At 41.1% G+C, this 17,254-nt stretch overlaps 1 protein-coding gene across 3 annotated transcripts in view; it reads right to left on the bottom strand.

The window, feature by feature from the left end:
* Positions 1 to 17,254, bottom strand: part of UXS1 (UDP-glucuronate decarboxylase 1) — a 95,797-nt gene that overhangs the window by 53,310 nt on the left and 25,233 nt on the right. Inside the window, exons 2-5 of one of the 3 annotated variants that reach the window (XM_027069391.2) lie at positions 12,907 to 12,934; positions 11,571 to 11,634; positions 10,450 to 10,493; positions 5,366 to 5,426 (exon numbers count right to left, since the gene is read on the bottom strand). In XM_027069391.2, the coding sequence (XP_026925192.1) occupies positions 5,366 to 5,426; positions 10,450 to 10,493; positions 11,571 to 11,634; positions 12,907 to 12,934 (197 nt within the window). Of the gene's footprint in view, positions 1 to 5,365; positions 5,427 to 10,449; positions 10,494 to 11,264; positions 11,361 to 11,570; positions 11,635 to 12,906; positions 12,935 to 17,254 lie in introns of those variants that run through there. The other 2 variants (XM_027069392.2, XM_053200362.1) reach the window with 2 other exon arrangements.

Genomic DNA, 17,254 nt, shown 5'->3' with positions numbered 1-17,254 from the left:
ACTCACCAACAGGCATGTAAGGGGAGCACCAGAAAGGAAGAAAGAGAGGAACCGAAAAATTATTTGAAGAAATAATGGCTGAAAAGTTCTCCAATCCCATGAAACACATGAATCTATACATTCAAGAAGCTGAACAAACTCCAAGTAGGATAAATGCAAATATGAAGCATGAACCCATATCACACTAAAAACGCTGAAAATCAGAGACAAAGATTAAGTTTTGGAAGCAGTTGTACTGGGTTAAAATACTGTCCTACAAAAGTTATATCCTTCTTGGAATCTCAGCACAGGACCTTATTTGGAAGTTGGGTGATCGCAAGTGTCATCAGTTTGAGATAAAGTCATACTGGAGTAGAGTAAACCTTGAATCCAGTATGAGACACACAGGGAGAGCACCATGTGATGATGGAGGCCAAGACCGGGGAGATGTATCTACAAATCAAGGAATCAAGGACGGCAGCAACATGAGAAGCTAAGAGAAAGGCATAAAACAGATTTCCTCCTAGAAACTTCTGAGATAGCACGGCCCTGCCAATACCCTCACATTAGAATTCTAGCTTCCACTACTGGGAGAGATTCAATTTTGCTTGTTTTAAGCTACTGAGCTTGTAACTGTGACAGCAGCCTTTGGAAAGTAAACAGGAGACAAAGGAAAGGACTCAAGTACAAGGAAACCCCCAACATGATTAACAGCTGACTCTCCATCACAAATAATAGAGGAAGCAGTAGGGTCACCAACATATTCAATGTGCAGAGAGAAAACTGCCCGCCAAGAATTTTATGTACTACTAAAACTCCTAAAAATAAAAATAAATAAATAAACAAAAAATGAGAGTATTCATTGCTAGCAGCCCTGCCATTCAAGAAATACTAAAGGATGTTCTTCAGGCTGAAAGCAAATGATCCCAGAGAGCATTTCCCACAGAGGAAACAAAAGGGGGAAGGAACAAATAATTAGTAATTATAAAAGACAATGTAATTGCACTTTTTCCTTTCCACTCTTAATTGATTTAAAGACTAAATTGTACAGCACAACAGTGTGAATGTACTTAAAGCCACAGAACTATATACTTAAAATGGCTAAAATGTGGGGCACCTTGGGTGGCTCAGTAGGTTAAGCAGCTGACTCTTTGATTTCAGCTTGGGTCATGATCGCAGGCCCATGGGATCAAGCCCTGCAACAGGCTCTGTTCCAGTTGTGGAGCCTACTTAAGATTCTCTCTCTCCCTCTCTCTGTGCCCCTCCCCCCGCACTTGCAAGCATGCTTTCCCTCTCAAAAAAAAAATGGTGAAAATGAAAAAACGTGTTATGTATATTTTACCACCACCACAGCAAAACAATTGTAAAAAACAATAATGTGAATTACTGTATTACTTGCCCTGTAAAATATAGAAATCTATCTGACAACAGAATGAAGAGGGTAGGTGGGAGCCAAGTTGTATTGCAGTAAGGCAATGACACCAAAAGTTTACTCAAACCCACAGGAACAAATGAAGGAAACCAGACAAGGTAATTAAAAGGTTAATGTAACAAATTCTGCAAATGTCTCTTTACTCTCCTTCATTCACTCAGCTTATTTAAAACATATAAAACTATATAAATATAAAATAATTATAACAATGTATTATGGGGTTTGTAACATGAACTGAAGTAATACATAAAATGGATAGAAATAATATCACAAGGAGGGGAAAAGGTAGTAAACTACGTAGGAGTGGCAGGTCGACATCTCACTGGATCTGAAGTCTACATCTCAGGGTAAATCTGAAGTAGAGTATCATAAGTTAAGATGTACACGGTAAGCACTAGAGTCAGTAGTAACAATGAATTTTTAAAATACATAAAAAATAATTAAAGAAATTCAAATTACCCATAAGAAAACACTTACTTAATGCAAAAGAAAAGAATGGAAAATGAGAGAAACAAAGATATGAGGCATACAAGAAACACAAAGGAAAATGTGTCGTAACTCCAACCATGTCAGTAATAACATTAAGTGTGAATGGACTCAGCAAACACCCAAAAGGCAGAGATTGTCAAATGGGAGAAAAACAAAACAAAACAGGATCCAACTATATGAAGTCTTAAGGGAATACACTGAAGACCCAAAGATACAATGTGCTGAATGTAAAAAGATACAAAACACAGCATAGAAAAATAATAAGAAAGTTGGAGTGGCTTTGATGGTATCAGACAAAATAAACTTCAAAACAAAAAATGTTAAGAGATACAGAGGGGCATTCTATAATGATAAAATCCATCAAGTGAATGTAATAATTATAAACACTTATGTACCTAACAACAAAGACTCAGAATATACAAAGCAAAAGTTGAAAGAATTAAAGGAAGAAATAGAGATTTTAACAACTCCCAATAATAAACAGAACTACGCAGAAGATTAGCAAGGAAATAAAAAGACTTGAAAAACACTGAAAACCTGCTAGACCTAGACCTAACAGATATCTTTATCCGTAGAACACTCAACAACAACAGTCCTTTTAAGAGTATATGAGGGACGCTGGGCTGGCTCAGTGGGCAAAGCATGTAACTCTTGATTTCTGGATTGTGAGTTTGAGCCCCGACACTGGCTGTAGAGATTACTTAAAATCTTAAAAAGAAAAAAGAGTACATGAAATATTCTCCAGGACAGACCATATTTTAGGCCATAACACAAGCCTCAATAAATTTAAAAGGCAAGGATTTGAATCATACAAAGTTCTCTGACTCTAATGGAGTGAAATTAGATCTCAAAAACAAAGAAATCTGAGAAATGCACAAGTACACAGAATTTAAACAGCACACTCCTAGATAACTAATGGATCAAAGAATAAGTTACAAGGAAAATTAGAAAGTATTTTGAAATCGGTGAAACAAAGAAACAGCACTTAGGGTAGTCAGCTAAAGCAATGAAATTTCTAAAGAGATACAAACAACCACAACTAACTCAAGAAAAAATGGAAAATCTGAACAGGTCTATAGAAAGAGATTGAATTAAAAATGTTAAAAAAAAAAAAAATTAACAACAAAAAAGCCCAGATAACTTCTGTGGTGAAATTCACCAAACACTTCAATGAGAATTAATACCAAATATTCACAAAAGCATCTCAAAAAACAGAAGAGGAGGGAACATTTCTCTACCTATCCTATGAGGTCAGTATTACCCTAGTACCAAGACCAGCTAAAGACATCATAAAAAAAGGAAAATTACAGACCAAAATGTGTTACAAATACAGGCATAAAAATCCTCAACAAAATGCTAGCAAATGAAATCTACCAATATATAAAAAGGATCATACAGGGGCACCTGGGTTGCTTAGTCAGTTAAGTGACCGATTTCAGCTCAGGTCATGATCTCACCATTCGTGAGCTCGAGCCCCGCATCGGGCTCTTGTGCTGACAGCTCGGAGCCTGGAGCCTGCTTCGGATTCTGTGTTTCCCTCTCTCTCTGCCCCTTCCCAACTCATGCTCTGTCTCTCTCAGTCTCTCAAAAATAATAAATAGATGTTAAACATTAAAAAAAAAAAAGGATCAATACTCTGGTTTCTCTTCAGATCGAATAAAAAAAAAGGATCATACATTAACCAATTGAGATTTATCCCAGATATGCAAGATCAATTGCAAAATGAACAAACTAGGGGCAGAAGGGAATCTGGTCAACTTGATAAAAGACATCTATGACAAGCCCTCAGCTAACACCATATTTAATGGTGAAAGACAAAACTTTCCCCTAAGATGAGGAATAAGACAAGGATGTCTGCTCTTCCCACTTCTGTTCAACACTGTATTAAGGATTCTGGCCAAGACAATTAGGCAAGGAAGTGAAACAAAAAGTATTCATACTGATAAAGCAGAAGTTAAACCACCTATAACTGCAGACGGTAGGATCTTATACAATATATTGAAAAGTCCTCAGGAACCTGAAACTATTAGAATCCAATGATTTCAGCAATTTGCAGGATATGAGAAAATTCAAAAATCTACTATAGTTCTATTTACTTGCAATAAATACAAATTAGAAAAATGGAAAAAACAATTCCATTTATGCCAACATCAGAAAGTATAAAACACTTCATTCAGAATAAATTTAACATAAGAAGTGTGAAACTTATACTGTGAAAACTATAAACAAAAAGTATGTTAAAAGAAATTAATGAAGATGTGAATAAATAGAAAGCCTCCCCTCCCCACCGTTCTCAAGGATCCGGAAGACAATATTGTTAAGATAGCAATAATGCCCAAATTCATCTATAGATTCGATGCGGTCTGTATCAAAATCTCAGGTGGTTTCTTTGAAGAAACTGATGATTTAATTCTAAAATTCACCAGGCCTGTAAGGGATCCAGAGTGGGCAAAACTACCTTAAAAAAGAAGACAAAGTGGGGGGATTCACACTTCCCAATTTCAAAACTTAGTATAAACATACAGTAACCAAGACAGTAATACTGGCCTAAGGACAGACAGGATCAATGGAACGGAACTAAGAGTCCGGAAATAAATATTTTCACTATGGTCAGTTGGTTTTTGACAAGGGTACCAAGACAATTCAATGGGAGACGATTAGTCTTGTCAGCCAATGGCGTTAGGTATATACCCAAGAAAAAGGAAAAGCTAGGTCTTCACAAAAACTTAAATACACCTTTGGTTCACAGCAGCTTTATTCACAATGGCCTAAAGTAGAAACAACCCCAACTGTCCATCAATTGATAAATGGATAAACAAAATGTGGTACACCCATAATATGGAATGTTATCCAGCCACAGAAAGAAATGAAGTACTGATTTGTGCTGCAGCGTGGCTGAACCTTAGAAACATTACTCTGAGAAGTCAGATAGTAAAGACCACATAGTCTATCATTTCATTCACAGGAAACGTCCAAAACAAGCAAATCTATAGAGACAGAAAGTAGTTTCAGTGCTTGCCAGGAGCTGGGAGGAGGATGGCCGGCAATGGGGGTGGGTGGGGCTTCTTTCTGAAGTGATGAACACATTCTAGAAATACAATATGATGCTGTTGTGACTTTGTGAACACACTATACATCATACTCGGTATGGATGACCTACGGTATGTGAATTATACCTCTTTTTAAAAAAGCAAGTTTTGGGGCGCCTGGGTGGCTCAGTCGGTTAAGCGTCCAGCTCTTGATCTCAGCTCAGGTCATGATCTCACGGTTCATGGCATTGAGCCCCGTGTCAGACTCTGCGCCGACAGCATGGAGCCTGCTTGGGATTCTCTCTCTCCCTCTCTCCCTGCCCTTCCCCCCTTCTCTGTCTCCCTCTCTCTCTCAAAATAAATTAATAAACATTAACAACAACAAAAAAAGCAAGTGTCTGGATATTACAAATATTAATCAGATGTGCAAACTTACCAAAATTCTTTTACGGTCCTTTTCAGATAAAAATTTTACTGGCGGGTATTTCTGGGTGAAGCTGTAGAACGTGAAGAGATTAGAAAAGTCAAACATCTCCTGTGAAGATTTTCTCTAGTCCCAACAAAACAAAGGCTAGATTGTGGAATTATCGCTGTCAGCCCTTCTGGCCATTCCAAAGAGGCTACAGGAACCAAGCAACTCCCAGCTCGTTCGAATTCAAGAAATATGCAACCTGCTCCTTGGGCAGAATCAAGCTGAGGATCGCGAGTCCGTGCTTGAGAAGGGAACATCTGTCACTGCACAGGCTGTGAGGAGCCAGAGCTAAACAAAAAACACGGGAGGTGACAGCGTCCTCACAATGATGTCTGGGGGTCCGGAAGGAAGAAAGCAGCCTCGTGAAGTCACAGATCCAAAGCAGGAGATTGTGCCTTGCAAGGGTAAGAAACGAAAAAACGAAGCCTGTTCCCTTATTCTGGCCGATTTCACTATTGCATCATCTGTTTCTACACCAGTGCCCCCGGACAAGATGACTGGGCATCAGCACTTTCTGTCTCCCACAGTCCGCTCTGAACCCATCTTAAGTGTCACTTTACCCTTCCAATGCCTCTTGCCCCTGGTAAAGGTTCCATGGTCCCCAACCCACACTGATGTTTCGGGGCAGGGCAACGCAAGTGGCAGATAAAACATCAACCGAGAGCTGATAAATGCAGATTTGAAACATCCATTCTTGAAGTGGTTCAGTTAGGAACAAAAGTGCTTTAAGTAAGTTCAGAGAAATCAACTTTGCAGTCATTATTTTAATTGGAGAGGTGCCAGGGGCACTGTCTCATGCCCTCCACATCCCGAGCTGGGATACAGAATGCATTTCCTTAATGGTCGCTGAACTGAACAGAATATGACAGGTCATTAGACAGAAGACCTTGAAGCAAGTGTTTCTCATCTCTTGGAAGAGTGGAAACATGCTTAAATTGGAGCTTGGGGCAGGAGGGCTTTCTCTTACAATGCAGATGAATTCCCCTATTAAGAGCTTCCAGATTCTCAAAAGGTCAAGTTCCCCTTGCAGACTACAAAACCAGACACAGGCAGGTGGGAGCATCTGAGGGAACTGGTGACAATCTTGGGCTTCTCCCTTACTAGTTCTGTGACCCAGAGCAAGACCCCCAAGAGCTCTGTGCACATCAGGGCCTTCTGCTCCGTCCATGGTAACCACAGCACCTCCCCGAGAGGGCTGCCCTGGAACGGACTGTCTTTACCACAGGCCGCCACGGTGAGGGCCGAGTGAATGTTACAACGGCAGCCGTGGAACAGGGCAAGCTCCGCCTGCTAGAACACTGGCAGCCTTCAGGGAGCCTGACAGATGTCTTGTTGGCAAAGTGACACTTCTTGTCATTCCAAGTACTTCCTCTATCAGTCAGCTGGAGAGGGGCCAAGCAAACGACAGCACTGCCTGCATGCACCCCTCACATGGGCCCGATGTCCCCTCTCTTCTCTGAGCGCCCCACATCCACCGTTCAGCCTCAGTCCCAAATTCTGCAACCAGCCACGTGGTGCATCTGCATTGTCTCTCTCCTTCCAGGCCGACCCTCTGCCTACCTGCCCACTGTGGCCCACTTGTACTGGAAAGAAAACAGCAAACAGTTTTCTTACAGGAAATATACTTAAAAAATAAAACTGAAGCAAAAACATTAACTGCCTGACACAAGGTCACATGTGAAGTACAGACTGATAAACCTACTTCAAACAGTGTGTGCTAAAACTTAAAAAAAAAAAAAAAAAAAAGAAGACATTGGCTGGGCTTCTTGCTGTTTTTCTTCAACATGTAGCAACCAAGTTTCAGATTTCATATGTATGATCAAGTGATTAAAGTGTTGGAAAAATTCTCACAACCCTCATTTCTTCCTTTTAGAAGCCAGGCACACAAAGCCAGAAGCAAGAGCAGGGGAAAGCTCCTTCAGGGTCCTCCTCAGTCCGCACTTCACCCTGTTTGCCTTCCTGCAGCCACAGGTGACAGAGTTATGGGACTGCATGAGGGGACTGAGCGGCAACCCTGAGGTGGTCGTGTGAGGTGACTGCATGGCAACTCTGAGGTGACTGTGTGAGGTGACCCTATGGTAACTCTGTGACAGCATGAGGTGACTGTGTGGGAACTCTGAGGCAGTGACTCCGGGGGTGACCACATGGTAACCTGTGACTGCGTGAGGTGACTGCTTGGGAACTGTGAGGTCACCGCTTGAGGTGACTGCGTGGTAACTCTGTGGTGACAGTGTGAGGTGGTTCTGATGTGGTGCTAGCTGGGCCACTCCTTCAGCACATCATTCAGCCCTCCCCTGCTGTACTTGCCAAGCACTGAACAGGGTGGGCAAGGAAGAGGCATAGGCTTCTTTAAAGGCATGAAGTAGGTTAAAACCCTATGTAGTAGCATACTGGCTCACCATACATTCACTTGGGAACTTTTTAATGAGCACCGATTTTGTGCCACATGCTAAGGATACAGAAGCAAACAACATAGAGGGTCAAGGCCCTGCCCACATGAAGCCTGCAGTCGGCATTTGAGTATGAGAGAGACAAGCAAGCAAGGGAGGCAGAATGTAGCACGAATTGAATAATGGAACTTTTCTTACCCCCCAAAATTAATCCTTTAGAAATTATTCTATGCCATTCCAGACTCTACCCTTACTGTTCATTAAAGTAGCAGTAGTAAGAAGTGTTTTTACCTAGAATTTACGTTCTCATCATGACTTGCTATCTATTCACAGAAAATATAAAGATATGGAGATGAAATTAAACAAATGGCAGGCAATCAAACTCTTAAGAAATGGGAGGGGGGTGCTGTAAAGAAGAGAAAAAACTCACACAACCCACTTACTCAGGCTTCTCAAAGGGCACTGTCCCCATTTCTTTCCTTGTATGAATATAATCTTTACCTTTCAAAAATATCCTTAAATATCTCGGGGGCCACTTTGCCCCCAGGTGACAAGCACATCAACACAATGTAGTCCAGTTATATTCTTATCTTGCTCACGTCAAGATGGGTGTTTGATCATTCTTATCATATAAATCAGTCAAGAAAAATAAAACCCGACAGAGCTCCATCGATTTCTACCACAAAGTCTTGTCCATACTTGACTTTCTAACACACACAACAACTCGGGCTCATCTGTCGCCTGACTTGATCACCAAACTGGAGAACAGAACCAGTTGAGGATGAATAACTAGTAAAGCAGCCCCAAGAGGCAAATGCTTGACCTCTACACCCATCCTAAAGGGAGCTCTCACAGCTTGACAAGAATGAGTTACTGGTACTTTCTTCAAAATTACATTCATACTTGTGCTTCTCTTTCCTGTTTAAAAAGCACAAATATTGTCACAAAAGTATCAAAAGGAATCATAAAATTCTCCTATTTCAAGAGATCTTGTGTGTAAGCCATTGCTTTAGGGAAGTGTTATACAATTGATTCACTTTTCATAAATGAATATTACTCTCTAAAGAAAATAATCACTGGCGGGCCTTTTTTTTTTTTTTTTTTTTTTTTTTTTTGGCCAACATAAAACCTGGTTGGTTATTTCTTACCATAAGCAATTTTTTTTTAAGTTTCAACTAAAATCTCTCAAATTCTACCAGTCTTATTAAAGGTGGAATTTCTGGCTCCCATCCAGTGAAATGTTACTAGCAGCATAATTTCAGCCCAAATCACAGCAAGAAAAATTTAAAGAACAAATAACAACTTTGTATTACTAACTCAATCTGCTAAAAAATAACAACTTTTAGTACAGCAAGAGTTGAAATTAATAGTCTGTATGACTGCATATAAACTATCAATTGAGGACAAAGAAGAAAATGATGAACATATTTAGTTTGATGATTCTTCACCCTTATTTCTCTGCAATCATTTATCGCAGACACCGAAATCAAAGAAAAAATTGCTCTCCATTTCTTCTTTTATGAATCTGGGCTTGATAAAGGCTCATACAATACTGATACACATCATCCAAACCCATGCCAAGGTAAGGAAAAAAAAAATAACGTCAACTTTAATGAGGGTTTTCATTTTTCTGTTTTAAACCTCTAAAAACCCAACTGTTATGCTGGATGCACAGTTTTCCAGATAAACTCAAGGGAAAAGTTCCAGTGCCCCGAGCTCCAATGTTTTGGAGAGAGAGGGAATGTGGGTACAACAGAATTACACACAGCAGGAGGAGAGTCGGGGAAAACACCAAGACAAAGGGTGAGGAGCAACTTGCTCTGGAATCTGATTCAGGTAAGTTCCCACCATATTATACAATGCTTCCCTCCCAGCCACTTCACCTGGACTCAATTCTGGAAGCTTCCTGAGGTATGGTGACAAGCAAATAAGTGACCCCTAATTTCTTACAGTACTTACATATAGTACTGGGTTTTAGACCCTCCAGTTTTTTGGGTTTTTTTTTTCTTCTTTTGGAATTCCCTCAGATTAATCAGTATATGCTAGAAACCATCTGATCGCCTTGCATAACTTAAAAGAAGGTAAGGCCTAGCCTCAACTTGTATGCCACGAATTTTCAGGAACTGAGAAATTCACGGGGTTCAGAAAAGGAAGATTTCAACACACCTAGATCCTATCTTCTTCAAATGTTTGGAATATTTGAGTCTTATATTCAAATCAGGATTAAAAACCAAAACCAAAACATTTATGTGGTTATTTGTTTAGATATGAGAGTTTGTAGAAATCAAACTGACGGGATAACAGAGGAACGACTTTTAGTGTAGGATCTGTGTGGTTGAGCTTCAGGAAGACTCCTGAAACAATTAACTTTATTGAAATAAGTTTTTTTTCCTAGAGAGAATCCATAGCTTTCATCAGAAAGAGTTTGTAAAAAGCAAAATAAAGGAAGATAAAGCTTTAAAAACACTGCATCAAATTTGACAGTAAACATCTACCTTCTCACAGAAAAAAGTTCTTATGTTGAAAGCACCTAACACCTCTCATATTATAGAATTACATGGTTAAAAAAATAATGACAGAGGTGAGATGAGCTTATATCAGATGCTGACCTTCTAAAGTCAGTAAATAGAAGGATTTTCCTTAAAAACGTGCACATACCTTTTCTCCAAATCTCTGATTTTCTCTCTTAGTGGTTCAACAATCTAAAACAAAAATAACCAAAATTACTTTTGAAGCAAAGAGAGTTCTCCACCATCCCTCTTTGATGTTCCACACAGACATGATGTAACACAAATCAGATTTTAATTTCTTCTACTATCCACTTCCAGTTTGAAATTAAGTTAGATCACTTGAATCACATGTTAAGAATCGAGATGATAAACTGTATGTTGGAACTCTTACTCCAGAGACACTTAAGTCTCTCTCAGAAAATTAACTTTTTACTTTCCTTACTAATGAGCAAAGTGGTTGAGGCTCACAAAAAACAGACAGATCACCACCACCCGTTCTTTTTAGGAACTAAAGAATCCCCTAAACGTTGCCCTCCCCTAAAAGCTTAACCTCTTGTTTCTGCACATAATCGCCATGTCATCTGCTCAGCACATGAATGAATGGCAGGCTGTGAGCCGACCCACAATGCTGTGTTTTAACACAGGGAGCTCAATCCAAGGGCTTCTCCAGGACTGTGACATTTGGCTTCGAACCAAAATGAGGGACTCTCCATCCCCTCCCACAGCCCACGTCACACTAGCATACCTATATCTACAATTATTTGACTAAAAGCATAAGCGATTATTTTCAAACAGAAGGTGTATAAATCCACCAGAGGAGCTAGCTTTCTCAGAGGTGGGTGTGTAACTTCCCCCATCTGTGCATGTGGTAACCCTCTGTGTTCCCGGAGTCCCAGCATCTGAGTTGGGCTGGTTTTCCTTTCAACATCTGCTCTGGCACTTGCCTGCACCCCTGGTACACACCTCCCCCTCTCTAAGAAATTCTCGAAGGTCACTTGAGAAGTCGTAACAAACTTTTAAACCCATTTTGCCTCTGAGTAGGAATTCAGTACATCACACCTTGATAAAACAGACAAACGCTAACACAGGGATGCATCCAGAGCATAAGAGACAGAAAGGCTCCTCTAAATAAGGGTCAATTTTGGAGATGTTTTCCAAATCACGTATTAGCAGCAAGCTGCCACACTAAAGACAGCAGCACCAGCGAAGGAGCTGAAATTGACAAACATAACGAAAAAACCAGAAACAAATTACGGGAAAGGAACTAACCTCTTCAATCTTGCTCTCGATTTTGAGTTCACCGTTTTCCTGCATAGACCTGTTGAGTAGAAAGCTACAAAACTGAGATCCACTGAAAGGCTTGGCGACCTCAAGATTTATTTGTGAACAAAGTACAACATACACCAACGCCTGCAGACCACCTCGCCGCTCCCCTTCCCAAACATCGGTCCCGGGCTCCAGTTCCCTCCAGAAGGGGGTACACCAGAGGAACAGAAGACAGCGGAGGAGAGGAAACCTCAAGTTCATCTCACCCCCTCACCTCTACCGCAGAAGGGTTATTTCTATTCAACTAAAATAATCTCACTTGCATGTTACACCCAACGTGGGATTATAAATTAGAGGCAGGAAGCGTGTCTATAGGAGTCCAAGTCTCTCGGCTGGGTTTTCCTGGGGCTTTAATGCAAAATGGAGCTTTTCCAAGTGAAAAAACAGAGTTCCTTTAAATGGGATCTGAGCACCCCTCCTAGTCACACACAGAAAGAAGCCTTTGTCAGGAGATACTCATGACCTAGCGGTGGGAATCAGATCAACGCGGCCCCACCGGCCTTGCAAAATCTACTCAATATGAAAAGCCTGGTGGGGACACAGCAACCCTTTACCCTAGTGGCCTCCTGCAGGGACATTCAACTTCCAAACTCACCACGAGCACCACAACCGTGGCTGCGGCTCTTTTATTTTCACCACCAAGAAGTAGAGAGTGGAGCAAGTTTTGCTTCAAACGTAAAACTGTACTAGCAGTGCCAAATTTGTTTTTATGATGAACGCCTGTTATTATTATTTTTTTTTTTTAGAACATAAACACAAAGATTTTACTCTTCTGAGTGCCCCTCCCGCATTTATCATGAAGAACAAATAATGCACACTCAGTCGGAAGCCTCCCTGGGCCTAATCCTGAGGTAAACAGATGACCTCAGCCTTCACGGTCTGCTCCCAGGGCCAGGGGCCAGCCGTGGTTTCCCTAAGACAGCCTCTTTTTCAAAAGGCTTTGGAAAAGCGCGCCCCCTGTGTGCCTGCTTGAGCCACCCTGAAACACACCTTACATTTCAGCAGTGTAAAAGCTAGGGTCAGCCCCTTACTGCGTACCAAAGGTGGGAAGGGACCCTGAGGTGGGCAATGCAAGAGAGCCAACCAGTAAAAATGGGTAAGTAGCAAAATCAGATGTATTCCTCGCGAACGTAAGGAGAAAGACAAAGCTCAGGTGTGCGGATAGCAAAAAGACCCAGTTTCGTTCTTTAAATATTCTTCAATTAACCCATGACATGTAATGACTGAAATGCATCTACAAAACCCCACCAACAGCATCCAAGTTATTAAAAAGAGTTACCTCATGTTAACGAAGTTGCCCCAAACAGCTGTAAGGGAAAGAAGAAGAAAATAGGTCAATATTTAACTTCATGACATTCAAGGATTCCAACGAATAGAATTTTAATATTTAACCAGTATTTTCAAGTACACTAAGAAATCTGAATTACAGCTCACGAAGACAACAAAATGCACACTTTTAAAGGATTAAGTCCTACTAAAACGTAAGTGAAAAAGGATCCTATGCCTCTCTTTAATTCTGGAATACCTCTTGTGGGGTCTGGAGTTCAACTATGCTTGTGTTTGGATAAACACTATGTCCTCAACCTTTGTTTGAGGAAAAGCCAGGCAGGACAATCAAAGAACTGCAGGCCTGAAAGAGATCCCAGGGCTCGGTGCAACCTCTTTCTTTAAATCTCTATGAAACCAAAACCCAGAGAAGTTAAATAACGGGCCGAAGCCATGGCTTAACCTCACCTGGAAGTCCATCATCTCTCAGCACTTACCACGTCTCTCTCATATTCCAGTTTCCGGTCGGCTGGCCTGCCTCCTTGATCACAGACACCCAGAGGGTGGGTCATCATGTGTACACAGCTGGTGCCCAGTAAATGTGCACAAATCAGCCCCAGCTGCAACACTGACGTCCTGCCATGGCTGACTTTGAAACATACTACCAGACCACGAGCGCCCATGTGACATCACGGAACAGAGGATTACTTCATAAGGAAACCTTCTGCATGAATGAGTGGTTCTAATATTGTGTACGCATTCCTGCTTGTTTGTTTTATATTTTTATTTTATTTTTGAGACAGAGAGAGACAGAGCATGAACGGGGAAGGGTCAGAGACAGAGGGAGACACAGAATCTGAAACAGGCTCCAGGCTCTGAGCTGTCAGCACAGAGCCCGACGCGGGGCTCGAACTCACACACCGTGAGATCATGACCTGAGCCGAAGTCGGACGCTCAACCGACTGAGCCACCCAGGCGCCCCTACGCATTCCTCTTTGGCTCTTATGTAGTCACTCCCCAAATGGTGAACACCTCCTCAGGGCCAGGTGCTCTTACATGCTGGGGAAAGAGAGAGAGCAAAGACAAAGACCCTCCCCATCCCAGGGATGGTGATTCTGTGAGCTGGGAAAGGCATTAAGGTTAGTACCTACTCTGAGGCACCTTCTTATGGTCATCCTCCGGTACGTAGTAGGGTTTAACAAATATTTACAGAATAGGACTTAACTTCCCAAAATCACATTTCACTGATTACATAAAAGCACATTCCCCTCCGAAAGGAGGACGCAACTAATACATAAGACAGCAATAAATAACTAAAAGTGGCAAAAATGCAAGAAATGGGAGAAATTAAAATAAATCCATGCTACATTCCTTATTCATTAAAAAAAATAATGTTTTTTACCTTTGGACCATGTGATCTTACTTTTGAGTATTATCCTCAGGATACACATTTATACACAGGAAAGTCGCCTTCACAAATCATGGCTTTATTTATACTAAAAAGGGGGGAGGGAAATATCAAAATATCCTATAATGGGGGAACTGTTCTATAAATTATGATACAGCCATTCAATGAAATCGCAAAGCCATTAAATATCACTGTGACTTTTATCAAACAGAGAAGAAAATAAGTGTCGGCAAGCATGTGGAGAAAAGGGAACCATCACGTACTGTTGGTGGGAATGTAAAGTGGTGCAGCCACTACGGAAACCAGTAAGAGGTTCCTCAAAAAATTAAAAATAGAAATACCATATGATCTAGCAACTCCATTTCTGGGTATTCATCTCAAGGAAACAGAAACGCTAACTGGAAGAGATACGCATTCTCAGGTTCACTGCAGCATTACTGACAATAGCCAGGACACAGACACAACTCAAGTGTCCATCACTGGATGCGTGGAATATTATTCAGCCATAAAAAGAAACAAAAAAAAAAAAAAAAAGGAAATCCTGTCACTTGAGGTAACATGGATGGACTCTGAGGGCATTATGCTAAGTGAAATAAGTCAAAGACAAACACTGCATGATCTCACTTATACGTGGAATGTTAGAACAAAACAAGAAACCAAAGTTGATAGATACAGAGAATACATTACCAGTTGCCAGAGGTGAACATGTAGGTATTGGTGAAATGGGTGAAGGTAGTCAAAATAAAAAAGTCCGGGGGATGTCACTTAGAGCATGGTGACTACAGTTAATAATATAACATTGCATAAGTGAAAGTTGCTAAGAGTGAATCTTCAAAGTTCTCATCATACACACAGTGTAAGTATGTGATGTAATGGATGGTAACCAGAGCTACATAACATATATTATGTATTATGGGTATTTATATATAATATATATATAGTGTATATAGTGTATTTGTATATAGTATATATACATAAATACATATTATGTAATATGTACTAACACATTATATATTGTTATGTTACTAAATAATACTGTTACATGTCAATTATATCTCAATTAAAAATATAACTATGAAAATACATTGTAACATGGTAATGCAATTATGACCATTTCAGATGAGAAAATACACATGCAGTATGACTTCCACTACTAGGAACCACGTAGAATAAATAGACGGTCTGAAGATGCCAAAATATTGTTCAAATGGTGACATAATCGTTTATTTTTCCATGCATCTATGTTCTTTCCTACCTTGTTTTCTAAAAAAGGAGGGAAAAGATTTCCAAACCTTTGCTGAACTCTTTGCCCCCCACACCATGTGCCCCCCTTTCATGTGCCCCCCCCCCCACTACCATGAGGTGGCCCCCACCCAGAAGACCCAGGAACATCCGGGTCAGTGGTCAGCTTGGACACCCAGCATTGTGGACCAACCAGCAGTTGCCAAACCCCATGGATCCTGTTCTCCACTATGTATCTCAAATAAACACATCGTCTCATTTTGGCTTTAGGATTCTGCTGCTTGTCAGAATATGCCAGGAAGCAGTCCCTCTCTGGCTGTGGACCCTCAGGAGGGGGGAAATTAATTATCCATAACTTAAGATGCCTTCAGGATAGATAACGCCTTTGACAAATCATTCCATGGTTACTAGTTTATTCGGTTTCTTTTTAACCTTTTCTTGAGTGGGTTTAAAATGTCTCAGAGACATTTCTCAATCCTTCCATCATCCTTTGACTACCTCAGAGCACGTAAGGCTGCCCCCTCTCCTAGACATCTTCTCCCTACTTGAACTACAGACACCAGGGCTCTGAGGGCTCTCCCCTTCCCTACTGGTCCTGTATAAACACTCCTCCCGTGGTGGCAGGTGAGGACCCTGGGATCTGTCCTGAGGAATAATGCTCATGACCACATCGTTGCCACCCTTAATGAGGGGATAATAATGGCCATCATGGCTAATGCCCAAACCTATTCTTGTGGCTCAGACTTCTTCCATGGGCTCCCTGCACTTGGAAAAACCGCCTGCACTTCCCAGTTCACCCCCCGGAGTTTCATGAGCCCCATCTCCCCATCTCACCAATCAGACCTCCATGCCCACCCCCCCAAGCCCCGCCCACCACTTGCAGCTTCCACCCTCCCTAAAGCAGCTCCACCTGTGGTGGTCCCCTTGGCCAGAACGCCTCACCTGAGCATTCCGTTGTTGGGAAAGCTTCTTCAACCTCCCTCCCTGCTCCAGGGGACAGGAGGAGACCCTCCCTGTTGTCACAGCACCCACACTACACACCTCTTTTTAATAGGCGGTTTACAGGTGGGTTTCCCTGAACACCAAACACATGCAGCCAGCCACCAAATTAGTGGAATGGAGGAGGTAAGGAATGTTTTCACTTTATTATACTTATCCCTCGCTTAGTACTTTTATCTTCAGAAGTGTTATTACTAATTAATCTTTAAGATGTTTTTATGTCAAGTGTTTTTGGTCTCCTTTTAAATTCTCAACAGCTACACCACCTGCTTTGTTTTGAAGAACAAAAAGGACTCAGCACCCAGCTCAGACAAAAAACACACACAGCAGGCAGGGAAAGCTCCTGAATTACTGCAGACTCATTTCAAGGGGGGAAAACACAAGCAATTTCCAACAATTACAGAGCCTTGTTCCTGGTGTTCAGTGTAGACTGGCCTAGAACCTTGCACAGCATGGAGTTTAAAAGTTAAACATTGCTAAAAATTAATGTTGCTCTTAGAATTCTGCAACCTGCTTAAGTTAATCTGACCCACCTTACAGTGTCTCAAAAGGATCTCTGAGAATTACAAATAACCGTATTCTATTGATGTTTGGACTAAATGGAACTAAATTAAGTCAATTACATACCATATAAGGACTCAATATTAAGAAAGGTATTTTTTAAAAAAGATAATTATGGGGCACCTGGGTGGCTCAGTTGGTTGAGCATCCA

This window comes from Acinonyx jubatus, chromosome A3 (assembly GCF_027475565.1).
Source record: "Acinonyx jubatus isolate Ajub_Pintada_27869175 chromosome A3, VMU_Ajub_asm_v1.0, whole genome shotgun sequence".
NCBI lineage: Eukaryota > Metazoa > Chordata > Mammalia > Carnivora > Felidae > Acinonyx > Acinonyx jubatus.
This window is presented reverse-complemented; position numbering and strand designations above follow the sequence as displayed.